At 43.9% G+C, this 16,348-nt stretch overlaps 1 protein-coding gene across 1 annotated transcript; it reads left to right on the top strand.

Moving 5' to 3' along the window:
- Positions 1-557: 557 nt before the first annotated feature.
- Positions 558-16,052, top strand: LOC137537305 (zinc finger protein 182-like). The gene is made up of 3 exons (XM_068259381.1): positions 558-678; positions 2,739-3,371; positions 14,620-16,052. Exons 1-3 carry the CDS (start codon positions 558-560, stop codon positions 15,990-15,992), a joined length of 2,127 nt encoding a protein of 708 aa, XP_068115482.1. The 3' UTR covers positions 15,993-16,052.
- The last annotated feature ends 296 nt before the right edge of the window (positions 16,053-16,348 follow it).

Below are 16,348 nucleotides of genomic sequence, written 5' to 3'. Positions count from 1 at the left end.
ACAGAAATATGTTCCGTTATTATCCCCAACATTATCAGCCTCATAACTAGCGGCTATATTCCTGACAATAATAATAATAATTCCCACAGTCCTGTGTGATGGGGAATGTCCTATAATTGGGGGTTTTCCAGCTAAACTGCACAGACAAGGTTCTGTATTTGAAGTTTAAGGAAGGTCCCTCATCTTGTTGGATTTCCGGTAGTAGGGCTTGCATAGCGCTCTGTATGTGACACCTGGCTGTGCTAATACATAACCTGGTAGCCTTTCCCACCCTGCATACTGTATTGGGTTTTTATTACTTTACCATTGTTTGAATCCCATGAATTATTAATGTTATTCATCATTCTTATCAAGTCTCTTCCTGAGCTTTTGTTTTGAAAAAAAACAATTGTTATGCCTTTTTCAATGTATGCTTTGACAGTATTTCAATTAAAACCTATTGAAATAAAAAGAGGCTGCAGTTAGCATATTCACCACAAGATGGCGATCTAACCTCACCCAGGTGAAACGCACAGATAGGAGGAAATGAAGCCAAAGACAGGAAGTGATTTAGCAAAATGACGTTGCAGAGGCTGGAAGTGATGTGGCACAGACAGGAAGTGAGGCAGCCCAGGCAGGAAGTGATGCACAGCAGGAGGAGGAGTTGCAGGAGGTGGAGGGAACACACGGCTGGGAGAGGTAATTATGTGATTGCTGCTATATAATGAGCAGAGCAGAGGTTTGGGAGAAGCACACTTTGTTACAGAGGAAGACATAGTACACCTGTCACTATCCTGATCATCCCCCTGAAGAGACTGTTATGTAACTGCTGTGACTTGTTTGCCATTTTTCAAGTGGTCCCCCTATATTTATTTATTATTTTTTTATTTATAAAGTGCCAACATATTACGCAGCGCTGGACATTAGTTAAGGTTACAGACAATATTTAGGGGTGACATACAGCAATAAGACAATACGGGAATACCAGAAAACCAGATCACGCAGCACAGTATGAGTACCAGGTAATGCTTAGTCAGTCACTGGATGGAGCTTGGAGATTAGGCAAGTCAAGCTCACTCAGATCCATAGGATGGGTGTACGGTGATGGAGGTGCGAGATCAGGTAGGAAACATAAGGAGGACGCTGCTGAAGGCTTACAATCTAGAGGCAGAGGTGGGGACACAAAAGGAAGGGGACCAGAGTTCAGCTGTGGGTTTAGAGCACTTGTGAGGGGTAATAGGCCAGAGTGAAAAGGTGAATTTTGAGGGCCTTCTTGAAGATGTTGAAGGAGGGGGCTGCCCTAATGGGTGGAGGTAGGGAGTTCCATAGTGTTGGAGCAGCTCTTGAGAAGTCCTGGAGGCGTGCATGGGACTGGATGATGCGGGGGGCGGTTAGGCGAAGTTCATTGGAAGAGTGGAGTGAGCGGCTAGGTGTGTACCTCTGAGTACGATCGGAAATGTAGGTTGGACAGGTTTTGTGGACAGATTTGTAGGTCAGACACAGTATCTTGAATCTGATTCTGGACTGGATAGGAAGCCAGTGGAGGGATTCAAGGAGGGGATCCGCTGTGGTGGAGCGATGGGAGCAGTGGATAATTCTGGCTGCCGCATTCATGATGGACTGCAGTGGGGCTGTTCGGGTCATAGGGAGACCAGACTTCCCGTCTGGGGCTCTGCATTCTGACTAACCCAGCCTGCATGGGGGACAAGGGGTTACAGAGGCTTGGGAGGGGGGACCCTACATAATTTTGTTTTGATATTTTCCACACTCTGAATATATATATATAAAAAATAAACACAGAGAGTTTGAGCAAAGGCTGGCACTCGATGCTGGCTGACATTCAGCAATCTGCCCCTGGAGCTGAAGATTTATATACATGTTTATTCATTACCTGTCATTTCACTGCAGTAACTGCAGTTGGCTGATGGTGCAATGGTTAAGGGCTCTGCCTCTGACACAGGAGACCAGGGTTCGAATCTCGGCTCTGCCTGTTCAGTAAGCCAGCACTAATTCATTAGGAGACCTTTGGCAAGTCTCCCTTACACTGCAACTGCCAATAGAGCGCGCCCTAGTGGCTGCTGCTCTGCTCTGGCGCTTTGAGTCCGCAAGGAGAAAAGCGCAATATAAATGTTATTTGTCTTGTCTTGTCTTGACTTTAAACCTTTTTTCCTCTAACTTTAACATCAATTTTTTCAAAAACTAAAAAACAAATTCCTGCAAATGTGTTGGTGTTTGTAGCACGTATGGGGGCGTAGCTATTCACCACTAATTTTATATATATATAATGGCAGTAGTGATTTCGGCTCCTAAGCCGGAGTTACGGGTCGAATGTGGATGCAGTTATGGATGCATTCGAAATCCCCATCCGTAATTGGGTCGATCATGGATTCTGATTCCATAATTGCTCAAATTGGCCTGTAAGTACGCGGTACTCATAATTAGAGGTCAATTGGAGCACCACTACTGCAGACCTCTGCTCCTTCTGTCTCCATCTCCCTCTGTCTCCAGCTGTTCTCTCCTCACATCCTCATCCATCTACCGCTGCCGGCACTGCTGTACCCTCCCAGGAATGTGTGCATGGAGAGGAGGAGAGAAGCACCAGATGATGAGCAAGGCACACTGGGAGAGAGGACTGTGGTACTGAATGTACAGGAGACCACAACTTATGGGATATTATCACCCCTAGCAAATGATGTGCTTCTCTGTGCTCTGTGTATTACTGCTAATATATCACTGCTATAATCTGTTATCCTTTTCAGGACTAAGATCTGAGCTCAAAGAGCAAGAGACGAGTGATCAGCAGTCTATGGAGGAGGGTGACATGGTGAGGAAATGTAAAGAGGAAGAAGAGGAGACATATGTGAGGAGTGATCAGCAGTCTATGGAGGAGGGTGACATGATGAGGACAAGTAAAGAGGAAGAAGAAGAGACATACATGAGGAGTGATAAGCAGCCTATGGAGGAGGGTGTCATGATGGTGAAAATTAAAGAGGAAGAAGAAGAGACGTATGTGAGGAGTGATCAGCAGTCTATGGAGGAGGGTGTCATGATGGTGAAAATTAAAGAGGAAGAAGAAGAGACGTATGTGAGGAGTGATCAGCAGCCTATGGAGGAGGGTGACCTGATAAGGACAAGTAAAGAGGAAGAAGAAGAGACATATGTGAGGAGTGATCAGCAGTCTATGGAGGAGGGAGATGTGATGAGGACAAGTAAAGAGGAGGAAGAGACGTATGTGAGGAGTGATCAGCAGTCTATGGAGGAGGGAGACATGATGAGGACAAGTAAAGAGGAAGAAGAAGAGACGTATGTGAGGAGTGATCAGCAGTCTATGGAGGAGAGTAACATGATGGGGATACATAAAGTGGAAGATTATCTTCCAGACAATAGAATAGGTGAGTAATCAATACTAACCTCTTGGGCGTTCAGTTTCTGCTGGATTTCTGTGCAAAAAGTGTTTCAGTTAATTTTCATAACCTTTTACTGTAACTTACCAAAATGTGTCAAGCAAGGGTCTAGCAAACATTTTGAGTATAATAAAATCAAATCAAAACTAAATTTCAAAATTATTCCCTTATAGGTAGAAAAAACAACATTTTGTAAAAAGTAATACCTTTTAATGGGTAACTGTTAGAGTTAAATGATGCAAGATTTCTGGGATCTAGTCCCCTTCTTCAGGCATATTTCCAGATGTTAGCTGAAGTAAAACACTGATGCAGGTAAATCGTAAACACATAGATGGCAGTTGTGCTGGTTACTGTTTAGCAGTTAGATGTCAGGTGATCAGAAGGCTGGAGTGTAAAGAATAGCGGAGATGCTGCCGCATGGGCAAGCGGCATAGCGGCCATCTCCGCGTTCCAGCCGGCGGCTTCTGCCGCGCAGCTACATTGTAGTGATCGGTGTCAGCACGCAGAGAGAATCTAATTATTGGTGATCTGCAGTATCACCAAGAATACAGATCTATACCTGATTATAGATGATCTGCAGTATCACCAATAATACAGATATAGTGCTAACCTCTGGACACCTCTAGATATATATATGGTGAGTGTTTGGTGTAACAGTATGACTTTGAGCAACCCACCTGATGAACAGGTGACCCTAAGCAGTACAGAAGACACTGCTATGGAGAGTACAGAAACCTTCCAGCAGCCTGAGACTCTCCAAGGGGTGGAGTCAGGCTGAAGGTAGGAAGGACCAGAGAGGGAGTGACACCTGAAGGTGGATGTCACTGACTGCTCTAGGAGACTATCTCTTAGGTGGAGAGAGATAGCTCTCGAGGTCGGGCACGCCGGGTCGGCAACACACAGACAGACAGATAAAGTACAAAGACAGAAGGCTGATTCGGTATCCAAGTCAGGCAGGGTTTGGCAACGAGATATCAGATACGCGTGGTACTGAATCAGAAAGCAGAGGGATAGTCAGGAATGCAATAGGTCATAACAAATATCAAACAATGCCTAGTCTTGGGTGTGAGGTCTGTGGTCTCTACACCCTGGAACTAGTCTGAAGTATAACAGAATGATAACACAAGTTCCCTAGTCTGGATGTGAGGTCCGTGGTCTCTACACCCTGGAACTAGTCTGATGTATAACAGAATGATAACACAAGTTCCCTAGTCTGGGTGTGAGGTCTGTGGTCTCTACACCCTGGAACTAGTCTAACATATAACAGAGCAATAATACAAGTTAACTGGCTCAGTGTGAATTCCCAGGTCCTCCTGGTTCAAACACACTGTTGGATCTGACTAAGGTCTGAGTGCTTCCACGTAGTGATCGCAACGGCAGACAACCAGCAACTGACAAGCAAGCTGTATATAAAGTTGCAGGACTCTGCCGCCCCGCCCGAACCACTCAGCCAATTAGGAGTCCAGCAGGAATCAGCCCGATCATCCTGATCAGCTGACACATCTCCTGCTGGCATAAAAGTCCTGACTTCTGGCGCGCGCGTGCGTAGCCCTAAACCTGTGTGAACTAACAGGCTCACCCACACCAGCTGAACGCTGCTGCATGCAAACCGCCGCACTGGACGCGGAATCAGCCGCCTGGCTGTCAGTACATGCGGCGGCTTTTCCGCCTTCTGCCATGTCACTAGATGTACGCTTCCGCGTGCAGACCACCGCGTTGGACGCGGAATCAGCCGCCTTGCTGTCAATACACGCGGCGGCTTTTCCGCGTTTTCTCACATACATGCTGCTGGTTCGCCTGGTCCTTCTAGTGCACACAGATTAAGAGCTACGCGCGCGCGCGCGCGCCAGGCGACAGGACCTTTATGCTAGTAGAAGGGGAGTCAGATGATCAAGCCGATCAGCTGACTCCAGCTATGCTCTGGATTGGCTGAGTGACTGGGGCGGCGTTGTGGAGCGCTCTGGGTATATATAGGACTTGCCTGTCAGTTGCAAGTTGTCTGCTGTTGCAAATGCTTACGTGTGAGCACTCAGACCCCAGTCAGATCTTACAGTGTGTTAGAACCAGCCGGAGCTGGGAATTCACACTTAGCCAGAGTCCGTTGATAGCTTTAGGTACTATTGTATTGTAGACTTGTGTATTATTCTGCTAGTCTAGTTCCCAGGTGTTGAAACCAAGGACTTCACACCTAGACTAGGATATTGTTATATTGCTACTGTTCATCTGCTAGTCTAGTTCCCAGTGTCATGATCGCTGCTGCAGCAGGCATTGCTGGAAGTAGTAGTGCTGCAGCTCAGGCAGTTCTGATCTCTTTCCATGCAAGCTGCATAGCTTTGTCTGCCTTTCCCTGCTGTCAGCTTGTGACTGATTATCATTCACCTGTGTGGGAATCTGCATGTCTGCTCCCATTGGATGACCTCAGTATAAAGATCTGCTTCCTGCAGGACTGCTCGGGTTATCATAGCTTCAGTTTAAGCCTGTCTTGCTGTTGCTTCAGCCCCCTATCGTGTTTCTTGTTCTAAAGATACTTTGCTGGTCTTTGCATCATATATTGGTTCATTGCCAATATATATGCATACCAGCACGTTTATTATTTTCCTTGTATTCGTGTTACGTTGATACATCAGTGTCGCTGATGTATACGTACACGAAATGTTTATATCCTGTGTGCAGTTAGTCAGCTTTCCAGCACGTTTTGGTAGGTTGCGCGTATCGTGATCACCCGTGCTGAGTTAGTTACCCTGCTCCTGGTTCTGTTTGTGGATTGCGTTCATCTCTGCGAAGAGATAACGAATCCTTCTGAATCCTGTTCTGTTACTGTTTGTGGATTGCGTTCATCTCTGCGAAGAGATAACGAATCCTTCTGAATCCTGTTCTGTTACCGTTTGTGGATTGCGTTCATCTCTGCTAAGAGATAGCGAATCCTTCTGAGTCCTGTTCCCTGTATTACTCCAGTCCTAGTCAGTGTTCCTGCTTATGTCATATATCGGTTCATTGCCGATATATACATATGTTAGTCAGACGTTACAAATAGTTTCATTGATAGCTGTAATTGTAATACGCTAGGAAAACATACTTATTGTATTTTTGTCTGTGTTACATTCATCTATCTTGATCCTGCTATTTCCTGACTATCCTGTCCTGTCTTTGTGAGGCACGCCATCGCCGCATCGCATTGGCTGCCTCATTCCAGTCTGTCTTGTTTTGGACGCTTGCTGTTACTAAGTAGCGGCTAGCTAGCAAGCGTCCATTCTGTCTACCTGTCCTGATCTCCTCAGTTCTGGTTTATGCGCTCAGCGCTACTTTGCGCTGAGACGTTATAACGAAAGTATTGTTTGTGGCTGTCGGATCTGCACCTGCTCTGTGCGCCACAATCTCCTATTGGAGTCAGTCCTCCCCTCCACTATACTAGGGATAGCCTGTTTCCTTGTGCTAGTGTGTGTACCTCCTTCACGTCAGCTCATGCGTTGCATGCTGACTGTGGAGAATACACCACCAAGCGTTACACCCAGGTGTTGAAACCAAGGACTTCACACCTAGACTAGGATATTGCTATATTGCTACCGTTCATCTGCTAGTCTAGTTCCCAGGTGTTGAAACCAAGGACTTCACACCTAGACTAGGAGATTGCTATATTACTATTGTTTATCTGTTATGATCTCTCGCTTTCCTGACTACTCTCTTGCTTACTGATTCGGTACTTCTGCCTATCTGATAACTGTTGCCGACACTGCCTGTACCTTGATACCGAATCAGTCTTCCGCCTCTGTACTGTGTCTGTCCGCCCGTTGCTGACCTTGCTTGTCTGACCTTTCTGTCCTCACTAGTGGGTCGCCACTAGTGAGGGAAATCCTAGCGGCTGTCACCTAACCCTAAGGTGATCAGCCTTACTGTACTGTCTGTGACACTTGATCCTCAGGTGTCTGTTAGCTGCAAGCAGTGTCTGTTGATCACCTGCCCCTCAGGAGATCATCTTACAGCGCAGTCAGTGATCCCTGCTCCTCAGGGGTTCACTGGCTGCAGTACAGTCAGATTCCCTGCTCCTCAAGGAATCCCTGATGGTAGTACAGTCATAATCACTCATTCCACCTGTTACCATCCTTGCAGGACAGTCAGTGGTCCCTGCTCCTCAGGTGTCCACTGGCTGCAGTATTATCTGAATTCCCTGCTCCTCCGGGAATTCCTGGCTGCAGTACTACCTGTATCACCTGCCCCTCAGGTGATCATTCTCTTTAACACCGTCAGTGGTCCCTGCTTCTCATGCGTCCACTAGCTGCAGTGCAGTCTTAATCCCCTGCCCCTCAGGGGATCCTTGGCTGCAATATTGTCTGTATCTCCCGCTCCTCGGGAGATAACTTCTCTAACTACTGTTTCACCAAACACAATACTACGTTAGGTGTCCTGTGTCTAGCTATACTAGTATTATTGGTGATTCTGCAGATCACCACATAATCTGGTATAACATCTGTATTATTGGTGATACTGCATGTACTCCGGGCGCCTCCTACCCCACGTAGAATAATGTACTCCGAGCACCTCCTACCCCACGTTGTACAATAATGTACTCCAGGCGCCTCCTACCCCACGCTGTAGAATAATGTACTCCGGGCGCCTCTTACCCCACGTTGTAGAATAATGTACTCCGGGTACCTCCTACCCCACGCTGTAGAATAATGTACTCCGGGCACCTCCTACCCCACGTTGTAGAATAATGTACTCCGGGCACCTCCTACCCCACGTTATAGAATAATGTAGTCCGGGCACCTCCTACCCCACGTTGTAGAATAATGTACTCCGGGCGCCTCCTCCTACTCCACGTTGTCGAATAATGTACTCCAGGCGTCTCTTACCCCACGTTGTAGAATAAGAATAAACATACATATATCCAGGCACATCGCCTCTAGTTAGGACATTAAATAAATTATTAGGGAAAGGGAGGTGCTGAAGGGGGTGTGGCTAGAAACAGCAAAAATCAATTAACCCTTCGCACACTCACATGCAAATGTTCAAACAAATGCATTCATAGAATTACTCATCCAGGCACAACTGTTATCCCTACAGCTAAATTAAAAGCCGGGGTCTTAGTTCACAGAAGAATGCATTCTTATGCTTAGTCACCTATACTGTGCAGAAGTACCCAGGTAAACATAGGTGTCCTAACTCTGGCCCTGTAACATGCATAGTGCAGACATGCAAACACATTCATTGCATCAAACCGATCAATGGATTAGGAGCACACATCCTAACTTCCTCCGAATTGGACCCTAGCCACAGGGGTCAATGATAAGAATAAACATACATATATCCAGGCACATCGCCTCTAGTTAGGACATTAAATAAATTATTAGGGAAAGGGAGGTGCTTCAGCACCTCCCTTTCCCTAATAATTTATTTAATGTCCTAACTAGAGGCGATGTGCCTGGATATATGTATGTTTATTCTTATCATTGACCCCTGTGGCTAGGGTCCAATTCGGTGCACTCCCCCCTTCCCCTGTATGTTTGTCAGCATGCAGACAGCTTATGCTGGTGTATGTGCATGGTGCACATGGACACATAACGTTAGCTCCCTTGTGCGATTGGTAAGATGCACTATCTTTCCCAGGAGAGGAAGTTAGGATGTGTGCTCCTAATCCATTGATAGGTTTGATGCAATGAATGTGTTTGCATGTCTGCACTATGCATGTTACAGGGCCAGAGTTAGGACACCTATGTTTACCTGGGTACTTCTACGCAGTATAGGTGACTAAGCATAAGAATGCATTCTTCTGTGAACTAAAACCCTGGCTTTTAATTTAGCTGTAGGGATAACAGTTGTGCCTGGATGAGTAAATCTGTGAATGCATTTGTTTGAACATTTGCATGTGAGTGTGCGAAGGGTTAATTGATTTTTACGTTGTAGAATAATGTACTCTGGGCGCCTCCTACCCCACGTTGTACAATAATGTACTCCGGGCACCTCCTACCCCACGTTGTAGAATAATGTACTCCGGGCACCTCCTACCCCACGTTGTAGAATAATGTACTCTGGGCGCCTCCTACCCCACGTTATAGAATAATGTACTCCGGGCACCTCTTACCCCACGTTGTAGAATAATGTACTCCGGGCGCCTCCTACCCCACGTTGTAGAATAATGTACTCCGGGCGCCTCCTACCCCACGTTGTAGAATAATGTACTCCAGGCACCTCCTACTCCACGTTGTAGAATAATGTACTCTGGGCGCCTCCTACCCCACGTTGTAGAATAATGTACTCCGAGCACCTCCTACCCCACGTTGTAGAATAATGTACTCCGGGCGCCTCCTACCCCACGTTGTAGAATAATGTACTCCGGGCACCTCCTACCCCACGTTGTAGAATAATGTTCTCCGGGCGCCTCCTACCCCACGTTGTAGAATAATGTACTCCAGGCGTCTCTTACCCCACGTTGTAGAATAATGTACTCCGGGTGCCTCCTACCCCACGTTGTAGAATAATGTACTCCGGGCACCTCCTACTCCACGTTGTAGAATAATGTACTCCGGTCGCCTCCTCCTACTCCACGTTGTAGAATAATGTACTCCGGGCACCTCCTACCCCACGTTGTAGAATAATGTACTCCGGGCGCCTCCTCCTACTCCACGTTGTAGAATAATGTACTCCGGGCGCCTCCTCCTACTCCACGTTGTAGAATAATGTACTCCAGACGTCTCTTACCCCGCGTTGTAGCATAATGTACTCCGGGCGCCTCCTACCCCACGTTATAGAATAATGTATTCCGGGCACCTCCTACCCCACGTTGTAGAATAATGTACTCCGGGCGCCTCCTACCCCACGTTATAGAATAATGTATTCCGGGCACCTCCTACCCCACGTTGTAGAATAATGTACTCCGGGCACCTCCTACCCCACGTTGTAGAATAATGTACTCCGAGGGGATGAAAGCCCTGTCCAAAACGCCGTACAGTCGCAAGGTTTAAGGTATAGGACAGTAGGTAAGGGAAGCTGTGTGTGGAGTGGTAGAAATGGTTGTTAGAGGGCAGGGTCCTCAGTAGTAGAGTATGCTTGCCTGAAGAGATGAGTTTTCAGATTGCGCCTAAAAAGAGTAAGTGTGGGTGAGTGGCAGATGTGTTGAGGGACAGTGTTCCAAAGGAGGGGAAAGGATCGAGAGAAGTCTTGTAAGTGGGAGTAAGAAGAGGTGACCAAGGAAGAAGACAGAAGGATATTATTAGTAGAGCAGAGATTGTGTGTAATTATTATGTATTTACTGTGTATAGCACTGACATCTTCTGCAGCACATTACAGAGCACATAGTCATGTCACTGACTGTCCTCAGAGGAGCTCACACTCTAATCCTACCATAGTCATAATCGAATGTCCTACCATATTATTATTATGTATTTGTATAGCACTGGTATCTTCTGCAGCACATTACAGAGCACATAGTCATGTCACTGACTGTCCTCAGAGGAGCTCACGCTCTATTCCTACCATAGTCATAGTGTAATGTCCTACCATATTATTATTATGTATTTATATAGCACTGACATCTGCAGCACATTACAGGGTACCTAGTCATGTCACTGACTGTCCTCAGAGGAGCTCACAGTCTAATCCTACCATAGTCATAGTCTTATGTCCTACCATATTATTATTATGTATTTATATAGCACTGACATCTCCTGCAGCACATTACAGAGTACATAGTCATGTCACTGACTGTCCTCAGAGGAGCTCACAATCTAATCCTACCATAGTCATAGTCTAATGTCCTACCATATTATTATTATGTATTTATATAGCACTGACATCTTCTGCAGCACATTACAGAGTACATAGTCATGTCACTGACTGTCCTCAGAGGAGCTCACACTCTAATCCTACCATAGTCATAGTGTAATGTCCTACCATATTATTATTATGTATTTATATAGCACTGACATCTCCTGCAGCACATTACAGAGTACATAGTCATGTCACTGACTGTCCTCAGAGGAGCTCATACTCTAATCCTACTTTAGTCATAGTGTAGTGTCCTACTATATTATTATTATGCATTTATATAGCACTGACATCTCCTGCAGCACATTACAGAGCACATAGTCATGTCACTGACTGTCCTCAGAGGAGCTCACACTCTAATCCTACCATAGTCATAATCTAATGTCCTACCATATTATTATTATGTATTTGTATAGCACTGGTATCTTCTGCAGCACATTACAGAGCACATAGTCATGTCACTGACTGTCCTCAGAGGAGCTCACGCTCTATTCCTACCATAGTCATAGTGTAATGTCCTACCATATTATTATTATGTATTTATATAGCACTGACATCTGCAGCACATTACAGGGTACCTAGTCATGTCACTGACTGTCCTCAGAGGAGCTCACAGTCTAATCCTACCATAGTCATAGTCTTATGTCCTACCATATTATTATTATGTATTTATATAGCACTGACATCTCCTGCAGCACATTACAGAGTACATAGTCATGTCACTGACTGTCCTCAGAGGAGCTCACAATCTAATCCTACCATAGTCATAGTCTAATGTCCTACCATATTATTATTATGTATTTATATAGCACTGACATCTTCTGCAGCACATTACAGAGTACATAGTCATGTCACTGACTGTCCTCAGAGGAGCTCACACTCTAATCCTACCATAGTCATAGTGTAATGTCCTACCATATTATTATTATGTATTTATATAGCACTGACATCTCCTGCAGCACATTACAGAGTACATAGTCATGTCACTGACTGTCCTCAGAGGAGCTCACACTCTAATCCTACTATAGTCATAGTGTAGTGTCCTACTATATTATTATTATGCATTTATATAGCACTGACATCTCCTGCAGCACATTACAGAGCACATAGTCATGTCACTGACTGTCCTCAGAGGAGCTCACACTCTAATCCTACCATAGTCATAGTCTAATGTCCTACCATATTATTATGTATTTATATAGCACTGACATCTTCTGCAGCGCATTACAGAGTAAATAGTCATGTCACTGACTGTCCTCAGAGGAGCTCACAATCTGATCCTACCATAGTCCTAGTCTAATGTCCTACCATATTATTATTATGTATTTATATAACACTTGTCAGAATTCTAGTGCTTTTATTTATGCAGGAAAAGCTGTCATATGTGCATGTTTTAAGTTTTAATGTTCTATGCAAAATTTCATTGTAAACTGTAAAGTTAGAGTACTTCTTTAATATATTGCTCTGAGACATCTCAGCATATTCCAGGCTGGGAAGCTTCTAGTTACAAGAAGCCAAAACATGCTTGTTTATGTTAGTACACTTATCTACAACCTTGACATTTGAAAGATGCTTCTGTGTGAAGACTGGAAAGAAACACTTTTAAAAGTCAAATTACTACAGCAATCATATATGTATATTTGCTCAGTTATTACATATAAATATTAATAATCAATACAGTCTTTCTAAAGAGAGAAATAATTATTGTTAAACCTATAATTGCATATAAAAGAATGTAATACTTTGAAATACATTTAATGCTGCATTCTATCAGTGATAGTTAGAGAAAGTAAAACTTTTATAAGATTATTTTAACTTGTAAGCTAGAAGATTGTTTACATGTTACAAGGCCAGCAAGAAAAGATAACATTTCTCAGCCAGAGAAAGTCAAAATATAAAAATCATTGCAATAGGTTTGAACATTGATAGCTGATGACATAGGCTATGTTTTGGGAAAAGTCCTCATACAAAATAAAACAATAGAAGGGGTTTTCCCAATTAGTCAAAAATGATGAAATTATAACATCTGCCGGTGGAAAGGCAAATATATAGAACATGATTGTATATTATTACATTTTAATGTGCAATTATACCTTATATGATTAATTGTTTTAGGAAGAATTATATAATAAGCTTTATATTTAAATAGGTATATTAGAAGCCCTGTATGTTTCAATAAGCCTTAAATTGCTGAAGACTCTCACAGGTCTGGTTACAGTGTCAACCTGACCAATCTTATGTCTGGGAAAGTACAGACACATTCCAAACTAATTAGCAGAAGGACACATTATCAGAAATGCGTCATGAATTACATTGTTTACTGTTTGGAAGTTCAATGTCTGGGGCAAAATGGTCAACCAGCATACAAGATGGCTGGTGACGTCCATTTTTAATTAACTGCGGCAGAAATGACCTAATCAGAATTCATAAACAATAATATTATGATTTTGGTATTCAAAACATGATAAAGCATTGACGCACGAAAGCTTTAGCCAATCAGAACCTGGGATCCAGGGAAAGTCCAGATTAGGCAGCCATATTGCCTCCAACCCCTATAAAAGTAGAAGCTGAAAGCTCATAGTTTGCAGAAGCCCAACAATCTCCTGAGAAGACACACGAGGCAGAAGCTACCTTCCCACAAGTGGTTCTAGATGCTGAAGAGATGTCAGAGAAGGGGTAATATGCTTAATATTCTGGTGATTTACTTTATTCATTTTTCAGCATTAAGTTTTGTTAAGATGTTAGCAAGAAGTTTTTTAGAAGCCATTTTTTATGCTATTTCTTTAAGAAGATTACTACAAGTTTTACACAGCTACTAGATACATAGCTATTGATACAGATGAGACTACTTTTTGATCTTATTCTACATAACACAACTGTTATATTCTTTTTTGAATGTACTTAGAAGATTGATGAACGCTTGGCTATAAAGCCTTGATGAGATGGAATACTGTTAGAAGGAAACACTACTTGGAACTGTTCATATTTTGTATATATGCTGTATGAAAAGCAAATACAATTTTTTATATAAAATCATATACTGAGTGCTCTGATTCATTTCAAGGTACACCGTCAATCTATAATTACTGTTATAGAGGGTTCAGACCCCACTATGTCGGATTTATATGATAGCAACGCTTTAAGGGCTGGTCCTTTACTGAGTTAGCAATCATGAAAAAGGCAAGAACCGCCCAGGTTTTTGACACACTGACATCTTCTGCAGCACTTTACAGAGTACATGTATGGCCAATGCTTTAGCTGTAGGGAGGGTCAATGACATGCAAACTCTGAGATGGTGCAAATTTTATGCTAATTATATGCAAAGTTAGGTAGCTGCTGCATCTAGTTAATTACTAATCTACATAAACTTTGCACCAACTTGGAATTATCAGCAGCTCACTGACCCTCCCTAATGATAATTGCTCCTCCCCTCAGAATTCTCTAACAGGAAGTGATGATGTTTCTCTATTTGCAGCACGGAGTCCCGGCATCAGGAACCTCTCAGAGACTCGTCTCTCTGTATCCACAGACTGTACAGCGGATGATGATGTCACTGGACAAGAGTCTCCTGCAGATATCCTGGTGACCCCAAATATTCCCCCAGACTCCCCTCACCTGGCTAACCCCGAGGGGCCTCCTACCCAGCACAGCTCTCCCCCTGCTGGAGGGTCTCATTCCTGTTCCACGTGTGGGAAATGTTTTGTGCGGAAATCACTACTTGTCAGACATGAGAGAACTCACACTGGTGAGAAGCCGTATTCATGTGCTGAGTGTGGGAAATGTTTTGGACAGAAATCGCATCTCCTTACTCATGAGAGATCTCACACTGGTGAGAAACCCTATTCATGTGCTGAGTGCGGGAAATGTTTTTTATGGAAATCACAGCTTGTTGGTCACGAGACCTCTCACACTGGTGAGAAGCCCTATTCATGTGCTGAGTGTGGGAAATGTTATGTATTTAAATCACAGCTTGTCAGACATGCAATATCTCACACTGGTGAGAAGTCCTACTCATGTGCTGAATGTGAGAAATGTTTCTTATACAAAACAGACCTTGTCAGGCATAAGAGATCTCACAGTAGTGAGAAGCCCTATTCCTGTACTGAGTGTGGAAAATGTTTTTTATGGAAATCACAGCTTATTGGTCATGAGAGATCTCACACCGGTGAAAAGCCCCATTCATGTTCTGAGTGTGGGAAATGTTTTGTTGAGAAATCAAATCTTCTTGCACATAAGAGATCTCATATGGGCGAGAAGCCCCATTCATGTGCTGAGTGTGGGAAATGTTTTGCATATAAATCACATCTTGTCATACATGAGAGATCTCATACTGGTGAGAAGCCCTATTCATGTACTCAGTGTGGTAAATGTTTTGTATACAAAACGGTCCTTGCCAGTCATGAGAGATCTCACACTGGTGAAAAGCCTTATTTATGTGCTAAATGTGGGAAATGTTTTGTACAGAAATCACAGCTTGTCAGTCATGAGAGATGTCACACTGGTGAGAAGCCGTATTCATGTTCTGAGTGTGGGAAATGTTTTGCACAGAAATCACATCTCGTTATTCATGATAAATCTCACACTGGTGAGAAGCCCTATTCATGTGCTGAGTGTGGGAAATGTTTTAGAGTTAAAGGAAATCTTTCTAAGCATGAGAGATCTCACACTGGTGAGAAGGCCTATTCGTGTACTGTGTGTGGGAAAACATTTGGTGTTAAAGGAAGCCTTATCAGACATGAGAGATCTCACACTGGTGAGAAGCCATATTCATGTGCTGAGTGTGGGAAATGTTTTGCATATAAATCACAGCTTGTCAAACATGAGAGATCTCACACTGGTGGTAAGTAATGCTGCATACACACTTGAGATAAATAGTCTTTGGAAAATGGAAGATCACAGACCAATCTTACCCCCTTCCATGCAGTATGAGAGCCATACTCTACACAGTCTATTCTATGGAGCTGCACTCCCCATCAGACAGGAATCTTACCCCCTTCCATGTACTATGAGAGCCACACCTACACAGTCTATTCTATGGAGCTGCACTCCCCATCAGACAGAAATCTTACCCCCTTCCATGTAGTATGAGAGCCATACCTTCACAGTCTATTCTATGGAGCTGCACTCCCCATCAGACAGAAATCTTACCCCCTTCCATGTAGTATGAGAGCCATACCTACACAGTCTATTCTATGGAGCTGCAC

This window comes from Hyperolius riggenbachi, chromosome 10, assembly GCF_040937935.1.
Source record: "Hyperolius riggenbachi isolate aHypRig1 chromosome 10, aHypRig1.pri, whole genome shotgun sequence".
NCBI lineage: Eukaryota > Metazoa > Chordata > Amphibia > Anura > Hyperoliidae > Hyperolius > Hyperolius riggenbachi.
This window is presented reverse-complemented; position numbering and strand designations above follow the sequence as displayed.

Excerpts from the sequence above, each read along its gene's own strand:
- LOC137537305 (XM_068259381.1), top strand. The coding sequence starts at position 558 with ATGACGTTGCAGAGGCTGGAAGTGATGTGGCACAGACAGGAAGTGAGG. Across the intron at positions 679-2,738 it reads GGAACACACGGCTGGGAGAG|GACTAAGATCTGAGCTCAAA; the intron begins GTAATTATGTGA and ends TATCCTTTTCAG. Across the intron at positions 3,372-14,619 it reads TCTTCCAGACAATAGAATAG|CACGGAGTCCCGGCATCAGG; the intron begins GTGAGTAATCAA and ends CTCTATTTGCAG.